At 47.6% G+C, this 9,806-nt stretch overlaps 1 protein-coding gene across 1 annotated transcript in view; it reads right to left on the bottom strand.

The window, feature by feature from the left end:
- Positions 1–208: 208 nt before the first annotated feature.
- The window catches only part of LOC105002773, a 33,846-nt gene continuing 24,248 nt past the window's right edge, over positions 209–9,806 (bottom strand). Inside the window, exons 5-7 of the mRNA XM_010859588.1 lie at positions 7,294–7,384; positions 1,772–1,930; positions 209–486 (exon numbers count right to left, since the gene is read on the bottom strand). Coding sequence (XP_010857890.1) covers positions 209–486; positions 1,772–1,930; positions 7,294–7,384 — 528 coding nt within the window. The remainder of the gene's footprint in view (positions 487–1,771; positions 1,931–7,293; positions 7,385–9,806) is intronic.

The raw sequence follows: 9,806 nt of genomic DNA, 5'->3' as shown, positions 1-9,806 counted from the left end.
TAAGCTTGACTTCAGCAGCTCACAGAGAAGAAGGACAATTAGAAAACCAGCTTCACCTATGCCTGCCAGCTGCCATTCTACAGTGAGTTGAGTCAATTGCACTTTTCTCTGCCAAAACCATTTGACGGGACAATAAGGACTGAGAAAGGTCAAAAGCAGAAGCTCTGAGGAGACCCAACAGGCCACTGAAATGAATAAAGGGTGGTCATTAGCAGCCATGGAGAGACACAAGATGGGTCCGGAAAAGGCTTAGTAGGGGCACTAGGGTCTCATGCAAAGCAGGGGCTGCCGCCGGGTGGGCAGAGGTCACAGCGCCAGCAGTCTCAGGGAGGCGGTAATTCTGCAGACAAGGGGTGGGGGGACCTGACCTCCAGCAGGGAGAAGGAGCCATGGCTGGCATCGGCACGTTTGTGCTGAGGGAGGCTTTTAAAGGAGCTCTTTGGACAGTGTTCATCTCGGGCCGTTCGGATGGAGATGGATGAGGGTCTGGAGGGAGGCAGACTAATGTGAAGAATCATTGTTTGCACTGCTGGGAAGGAGGGGGAAGGAGCTGTCACAATCTTGCAAGCACAGCTTCTTTTCAGAAGTGAGCTCTCAGCCTTGATGTCTGCTCCTAAACGCCCTGTGCTGCTAAACGATACTGGTGACCACTCATCCCACTGCCCGCCGAGGAGCCGGGGCGCTCGGGAGCCAGCTTCTCACCTCCAGTTGTGCAGAGCACAGAGCCTCGACCCTGGTGCTCATTCCTTCTCTTGGAAAGAGCCAGCTTACTTTTCACCACTCAGCTCTCTCTCCACCACTGCTGTGCTTTGCCCGTGGAGAGGACTTGTTGTTTAGTCACTAAGCTGAGTCCGACTCTTTGCAACCCCTGCACTGAAGCACACCAGGATCCCCTGTCCTTCACTAACTCCTGGAGTTTGCTAAATTCATGTCCATTGAATCAGTGATGCCATCCCACCATCTCATCCTCTATCACCCCCTTCTCCTCCTGCCCTCAATCTTTCCCAGCATCAGGTTCCTTTTCAATGAGTCAATTCGGAGCTTCAGCTTCAGCATCAGTCCTTCCATTGCATATTCAGGGTTGATTTCCTTTAGGATTGACTGGTTTGATCTCCTCGCTGTTCAAAAGACTCTCAAGAGTCTTCAGCACCACAGTTTGAAAGCATCAATTCTTTGGCACTCAGCCTTCTTGATGGTCCAACTCGCACATCCGTCTGTATATGACTACTGGAAAAACCATAGCTTTGCCTATACAGACCTTTGTCTGCAAAATGATGTCTCTGCTTTTTAATACTCTGTCTAGGTTTGTCATAGCTTTTCTTCAAAGGAGCAAGCATCTTTGCCATGTGACATTTATTAGGTGGGTTTCTGTTTCCATTTTTGTTTATTGGACTTTGCCCTTTTTTTGTTTGTTTACATCATCTTTGTGGTGTACCTCAACCTCACTATAAAACAGATAGTCAAGCAGAGCAGACCTGGTTTCTTGTTCCCAGAGAAAGAAAGGCCAAGCAAAATAGAAAATACATTAACATTCAGTTCTGAGTTTTAAGATTCCAAGGTCCAAAGCTTAGCAGGAGCAATAGGTTTGACAGAATATTTAGTCAATGGACCTCTACTCTCAGCCATGCTCAGCCATGGAAAGGGGCCATGAGAGATGCCTATACCGATGACACGGAGAATCTAGAGAAGAAGAGAAAGCTGGACAAAGAGTTGAGGCCTTGTCCCACCTTTGCTCTAAGACAAAAGGTCACGGGAGTGTGCATGTCCATACCTTTGTGTGTCAGGGCCGTAAGGTCATAGCTGTTGACAGCAGCCTGTGGATCATGCAAGTCCAAGGTTAGCAGAGAACCAGCTGCCTCAGCAGATACCAATGGGGATGTTGCTGGGCAGAGCAAAACAGAGTGATAGCCATCCTCAGATGAGTCAATTCCTAAGCAGGTTGATAAGAAGTCCAGGGGTCCCCAAGGAGAAAGGGGTCTGGAATTCTCAAGGAGGAGAAAAGGGCAAACTTTTCCCTCTACATCCCTTAGGATTATATAACAATAATGTATGCTGCTTGAGGACAGTTTCTGGAAAAAAAACCTTCTGGCTAATCCTGTTATCTTAAAATGTAAATTATGGGAGTGGGTCTAGTAAGGTCTTTACAACCTCCAGACATTCTTTTGATTCACTGTAAAAACTAATTAAAGGTATATAACTCCATTGCTAACACTAGTGGGGGCGTACTCTTTCTGCCCTCTTCTGATGTCTATGTCGGAAGCTTTCTCTGTCTCCTTTATACTTTAATAAGGCTTTATTACACAAAAGCTCTGAGCAATCAGCCTCGTCTCTGGCCCTGGATTGAATTCTCCTCTGGAGGCCAAAAATCCCAGCGTCTTTCGTGGTTCAGCAGCAACCTTTCACAGAGATGCCTCCATGAATAAAAGGTGGCAGGAGACAAAGACCATCTTTCCCACTGACATGGGCACACCCCCTGCTTCCCATCACTCTGCCCACAGGAGGGTAGATGTGCCATAAGGGAGAGATACAACTGGAAACCTTAGGCGAGACCTTCAAGTAGCTGAGTTTCCTCAACTTGCCTTAAATTCTGCCACAGTTGGAATGGAAGCTTGGGAAAATAAATGGTTTGAGTAGTGGGGAATAGTTGAACTATTTACACACCTGAGTTAAGTGGCTTATGAAGTAGTATAGCCAATATGCCCATTTTATTTCACCACTGCCATGGAGCTTCCCAAGTGGTGCTAGTGGTAAAGAACACACCTGCCAATGCAGGAAATGTAAGAGACATGGGTTCAATCCCTGGAGGTCAGGAAGATCCCCTGGAGGAGGGCATGGCAACCCACTCCAGTATTCTTGCCTGGAGAACCCCACGGACAGAGGAGCCTGGTGGGCTACAGTCCATAGGGTCACAAAGAGTCCGACATGCCTGAAGCGACTTAACACACACACAGCACATCATGAAAAAAATATTTCCTTTAAGCTCTCCATTTTAGCTGACTGTTTGGAGAGAGTCTGGTTGGACGTTTCATCTACTTTGACTGCCTTTTCTAGCCTTCCCAGCAGGGCTGATGTGAACAAATGATGGATTCCTCTGGATGGTCTCATTCACCCTGTGAACTCATTGAACATGGTTCACATGTGAGTTAAAAGTACCCATGATATAGAGAAAGAGCCATCCAAAGGGGACTAACACTAATACTTGTTGTGACACCATTGTTCTCAGAAAATACCTTGCTCCATTCAGTGACCTGTGATGTGGTTGCTGTAACTCTCCACTTGCAGAGAAAAAAGCAGACTCTCGGTGGTCTACCCAACAATGCATGACTCGCACTGTACTGCCTTGCCAAGGAAATCTAGAAGTACACTGAATATAAGACCCACAGGAGACTTAAGAGGTAGAAGGTAGAAAATACCAACGTTGAGCAAATCAGACCCTCTAGGGAACTAGAGATGCCTCAGCCTGGGGGATTGACTCTCTAGAGGCTGGAGTTCAGTCCAACAGATGGTAGTTGAGGAAATAATTTGAGATGAGGCATAATCAGTAAACAACAAGTTGTGGGACACCAAAGGATCTGATTGAATGGACGTCACATGGAAAATCATAAGCCCACAGACAAAGAATAACATGCATAGCAGAATAACATGGCATCCAACACAGAACCCAGAAACCTAGCTGTTAATGAAAGAGTTAGGCATGGCCCAAGTGTCACTGAATATCACTTCTCCTACTCAATGTCAGTAATGAAGCAGAGGGGGCTCAGACTCTAAAGGAATATTTACGTGCCAGAATGCCTGGCATCGTCTCCTCAAATGACCATCCTCTCCCTCTGGTGGCCAGCATTTACACACATGAGCTGGCCCAGGGGTCATCCTCAGGATGCCAGCAGCTAACTCTGTGCTCATGGGTCAGTTACCTCTGCTGAGCAAGTAGCTGTGTGATGAGGGATCAGTTACCTCTTCTCTTTCCTCTGCATGATGAGAGTGCTGGGGATCGTGGAGGCCACTCCCAGTTCCAACACACTGTGATTCTCTCATTATAGTAAAGTGGGTTTAGCTCCAATGTCTTCATCCATTCAGGCTGCTATAACAGAATCCCATCAATTGTTTACACACAGCTGAAATTTATTTCTTATGGTGCTGGAGGCTGAAAAGTCCAAGATCACAGTATCAGTAGACTCAGTGCTTCCCAGACAGTGATCTTTTCATTGTGTCTTCACTGGGCAGAATGGACTAGCTAGCTTTCTGGAGTCTCTTATTAGGACACTAATCTTATCATGAAGGCTCAACCCTTAATACCTAATCACCTCCCAGAGGCTACACCTACTAACACCATCACCTTTCTGGTTGGGATTTCAACTTACAAATGGGGGGGAGGGGGGCGGGGGGCGGGCAGGGAGTGCACCAGTATTCAGACAACAGCACCTGAAGGAGAAATCCTGACTTCAGCCTCAAGTAACTGCAGTCAGTCCAGAGTGTGCATGAAATGGTTTTCTTCTCAGAAAGCCCATGGCTCCTGGTGATGTGATTGGCATTCAAAGTTACAAAAATCTGTTTATAAGATTCTTCGCTCCTGCCACAAAGGAACTGACTTACATCTTTGTCCATGCATAGCTTGTTTTCTGAACATTTTTTAAGCAATCAAAAATTCACTGTTATCTAAAATACCTGACCCTTTATAAAGCTCCAATGATTTTCCTCTGGCGCACTTCCTCCTTCACACAGACTAACATTTCACTTTGCCATCTTTACGGTTGAATGTCCAACTCCCTCTTCGTGTTCCTCCCAAGAAATCGTGTCTGCAGGCATCCAACGCTCCAAAACTGGGGAACAATCTCTCTGGAGCTCCCCGCCCCTCCACCCACTCCCCAGGCTCTGGTTCATTTCTCTCCAACTATGATTTAATGAGAAAATGTCCCACCTCTTTGTAGATCTTCAATTTCACATAACTTTCTGGGTTCTTCTGAACATATTCATAGCTTAGACAGCACTTGATTTTATTTTTCTACCCCAATAAATTTGTTTTTCTATGTGAACAGAACTCTTTTTTAACCCATAGAAGATTTCTCTTTCACATAATAGAAGATGTCTTTTCCTTCCAAGTAAACAGGGTTACAGACATCTGCTTAGCTTGATCAATAAACAAATGGATTATCAAGTATCCTTCAAATAAATAGCCCATACCACTTGACTGCCAATGCAAGTGACATCTTTGAACTAAATCTAATAGAGAAAGGCTGGAGTAACTGATTCCTGCGTGTATGTGTGTGTTTCCTTTCTTGAGATAAGATGAAACTTGAGCCTACAGACAACCCTGTCATTGATTTTTTAGCCTTTTATCTTCTATGAAAGAATCCCCCTTGTTCCAGCTTTTGTTGTTGTTCAGTCTTTAAGTTGTGTCTGACTCTTTGCAACCCCGTGGACTGCAGCCTGCCAGGCTCCTCTGTCCTTTAGCAAAATAACAAATAGCTGTTGCCTCTGTTTCAAGTCCTGTGTGCTCTCTCTCTCTCCCTTCCTTGGATTAGGGGGTCACACAGTCCGTGGTGATGCAGGATTCCTCAAGAAAGGCCTCTGGTTCCTCTACTGGTCCCCTTGACCCTGTTAGAACGTAGTGGGCCAGGGCAGGTGGTGGGGGCTGCAAGGTGGTAGGAGTGCACACAGCTTCCGCTGAGAACAGAAATAATGCAAAAGGCTGTTGAACAGCGGTGAAGTGCAGCATTGATGGGATTTAAACATGCATATAAGATGCTCCAAAAGATGGGGAAATATTCAAAACCAGTGACATGGGCTTAGAACTAATGAGCTCACAGCACACCCAGTGGAACCATGCGAAGAGAAGCCCGGGGGTTTTATCCTGCAGGTAGACTTTTTATTCAAGTCCACCTCTGATAAACTGCATCTCTCCAGACCTTCCTAGGACTCGGCTTCCTCCTGGGACCCCTTGCAAAGGAGCAGCTAATGATTCCGCTTGACCCTCAAGAGCCCACAGTCGCTGAGACAGACCACCAGCCTTTTCTGTCGCCTCCCCCACCCCTGGAGTCTTCCATTATTCAGGTGTGTGTTGGCATCTACCAGGAAGTCAGGACTGTAACCAGGGTTGGAGAGAGGAGAAAACTGTGGCTTTAAGCTTTTTGATTTTATGAGGTGAATCTCTGTCTGCGACACAGTATGATAGGTGCTGTGAGACAGTTATCAGAGCAAGCGTGTGAGTACCCCTCCCCTCCACCACTCTGAGTGATTCACAATCAGTACGTCAGCATTCAGCGCCCACAAGGGCCTGGAGGCACTGCTATTACACCCATTTTAGAGATGTGGAGACTGAGGTGCCTACTCTTAAGGAATTCTCGAGGTTGCAGCCTTGTCTGCAGCAGTCCAGGGCCAAAGCTATCATGGGTACAGAGCCAGAGGAAGTACGAGGGATTTTTGAAGACACCCCAGCAACTTTCTAGCTAACTTTGGCAGACACGTCGGGGGAGAGCCATGTCTGAAGGAGAAGCAGGGTTAAATATAACTGCAGAGGAGGAGAGTCATTTCAAATATCAAAAAACAGCATGGCCACAGATCCAAGGCTAATCTGATGCCTGTGACCCCACTGGGATCATGACTGGGGTAGGGGTGGGAGACAGGCTAGCAGATGAGGCCAGAATGAGATGCCCTTGTGTTCTGGTGAATGCTGTCATCCCAGCCTGCCTCTAACAGCTCCCTCTTGGTTCAGAAGTGTCCTGGTCTTGGGGAGGGGGTGAGGGGAGGTAGGTGTGGGGCTTCCCAGGTGGCACTAGTGGTAAAGAATCCGCCTGCCAAGCAGGAGACCTGGGTTCAATCCCAGCATTGGGAAGATCCCTGGAAGAGGGCATGGAAACCCACTCCAGTATTCTTGCCTGGAGAAGCCCATGGACAGAGGAGCCTGGTGGGCTACAGTCCATGGGGTCACCAGGAGTCGGACATGACTGAAGTGACTTAGCATGCACTCACGTCCTGGTCTGGATGGTAAATTGCATCATTACCTTGGGCCAGACGGAGAAGCCAGGAGGAGATTCTTGCTAAGGAAGCAGACGGAAGTTTTGGAAAAGTTTTCCTGATAGCAAGGAGGAGGGGTTGGAGAAAAATGAGGGACCCCTCAGGAGGTCATGACCGGGGTCCAGAATGTGGCCCTGAGCCCAGGCAGTGGCTGTGACAGTAACAAGAAAGGAAGAGCCTCTTGACCAGAGGTTAATTGACACGACTCTGGAACTTGTCATTGGAGACTGCAGACGGATGACAGGTCTAGTGTGGGCGGCTAGAGATGCCTCAGCTCACTCGGAGGGCACAGACTAAATACCTGATTTTCAAAATCTTGAACTTGAGTTGCCGAGGAGCTTCCTACAGGCAGAAGGAAACGTGGGGCCACCTATGGGAAAGGAGTGAAATTTAAAAGGTAGATTCAGGAATAGCCAAAGGAGATACAGATGTTGAAAAGGAAGGGATGCCTGAAATGAGAGAGGAGAGGCCAAGGCCTGAGACAAACTGTCAGGGAGATGAGGGAACAAGAGGAGCCCAAGAATCAGAGACAGAGAGCAGGCAGGGGTGGTCCGTGGGCCATGGGCTGGCTACTGCTAGCTGTGTCCTGAGAGAGCAGTGGCAGAGGTGGGAGCAGAGATTTCCTTCAGGGCTTTCCAAGGATTGCGACTGGTGAAGGCAGAGCCTGGGATCCAGAGCAAGATCCCTGCAGGAAATGGATCAGCTCACCTTGCACTCAGAACCCTACACCCCTCCTCCCTGGCCTCCCTGGCCTTTGCTCTGGCTGTGCCCAAGGCCCAGCCCACCCTCACTGGCTTACTCACTCCAGACCTTTCTCTTCTCTTAATTTTCTCACCATCCACAGAGAAGCAATCAGCAAATCCTGTCTCAACCACTGCAGGGGTTCCAAAGCCAAATCAGAGGACCACCGTCACGTCCCCACCATCACCTGTCTGGTCTGAGCCATCATCACCCATCACTGCCTCACCAGTGCCCCCTGCTCCATCCCCCCAGCAGATCCAGGGTGGGCCTTTGAAGGTGTAAGTCACAGTGAGTCACTCTCTGACTTGATGGCCACCAGCTGACTTCAGGCCTAAAGTTCTTGCTGGGGCTTAGGGCTGTGGCTCTGATGCCCCCTCTCACTCTCCAACCAACTATTCCTGAAACCCTCCCTGGAGCACCAGCCTCGGGCCCCTGCTCTGTATCCTGTGGCCTGGAACATTCTCCCGTAGAGGGTCATATGCCCCACTAGACCCACTAGCTCTCTGCTCCAATGTCACTCCCCTGCCTCCCCCGCTACCCATCTAAAACGCAACCCCTTAGCTGTCTCTTTCTCTTCCCTTAGCCTGTTTTGTTTTTCTTCATAATCGTTATAACTTCCCATTATATTTTTCCATCCTCCTGATAGAATCTACACACAGTAAAATTCACTCCTTTTAATGCACAGTTTTCTGAGCATTGAGAGAAACTTCAGTCCTTTAATCATCACCACAGTCAAGATCTGAAATAGCTCCATCACTCCCCAGATTCACTCAAGCCCCCTTGGAGTCAATCCTTCCACACCTGGTCCTCAGCAATCTGTTTTCTGTTCTTGTAGTTTTGCCTTTTCCAGAACATCATATAAATGTTGGAGTCATATAATATGTGGTGTTTTAGTGTCTGTCTTCCTTTCTTAGCGTAACGTGTGTGGGGTTCATTCATGATGTTGGATCCAGCAGTTCGTTCCTTTTTGTAGCTGTGTAGTATTCCATTGTGTGGATGACTGCACAATGTTAATTCCCTATTGAGGATATTTGAGTTGTTTTCAGTTTTGAGTGAATGTGATTACAGTTCCTCCGCAACTTGTGATCAGGTTCTTGCGAATACATGAGGTCTCATTTTTCTTGGGTAAATAAGTAGAAGTAAGAATTGCTGGGCCCTATGGTAGCTGCATGTTTAACTTTACAAGAATCTGCAACCCTTTTCCAGAGTGGCGGTACCACGGTACATTTCCACAAGCAAGAGGTGACAGCTGCAGTTGCTCTGCATCCTCACCAGCTCTTGGTGTTATGGGTTTTTTGGTTTGTTTTTGTTTGTTTTGCCATTCTAACCAACGTACAGCGGTATTTCATCATGGCGGTCATTACCTGTTGATTTGTGAGTCTATGTATACAAATGGACAATGGCTAGACCACATGTGACAGTAGAACTCTAACCCACCACCTCTGTAGCAGCCAGCACACAATGGTCCAGCCTGAGTCAGAGAGTACCAGCTTCCTCTAATGTTTGCACCCCATGCACTTCCAACTCAGGACCTACTCAAGAGAGTCAAATATGCTCCCCCAACCAAGCACATAGGATGCTCTGCTTCTGTTAACCCCTCTTCAGCTGCCCAAGGTCACCAGCCTGCAGTCAGGGCACACCTGAAGCCTTCCTTTTACATCCACTTACGTCTAAAGCTGTCCCACATCCTGCCTCCCTTTGACTCTGCCTAACATGAGTGATTGCAGCCATGAAATTAAAAGACGCTTACTCCTTGGAGGGAAAGTTATGACCAACCTAGATAGCATATTCAAAAGCAGAGACATTACTTTGCCAACAAAGATTCGTCTAGTCAAGGCTATGGTTTTTCCAGTGGTCATGTATGGATGTGAGAGTTGGACTGTGAAGAAAGCTGAGCACCAAAGAATTGATGCTTTTGAACTGTGGTATTGGAGAAGACTCTTGAGAGTCCCTTGGACTGCAAGGAGATCCAACCAGTCCATTCTGAAGGAGATCAGCCCTGGGATTTCTTTGGAAGGAATGATGTGAAAGCTGAAACTCCAGTACTTTGG

The sequence above is a fragment of the Bison bison genome, unplaced genomic scaffold, assembly GCF_000754665.1.
Source record: "Bison bison bison isolate TAMUID 2011002044 unplaced genomic scaffold, Bison_UMD1.0 scf7180017864456, whole genome shotgun sequence".
In the NCBI taxonomy this organism is placed as follows: Eukaryota; Metazoa; Chordata; class Mammalia; order Artiodactyla; family Bovidae; genus Bison; species Bison bison.
Note: the sequence above shows the minus strand (reverse complement) of the source record. Positions and strands in the feature narration are given on the sequence as shown.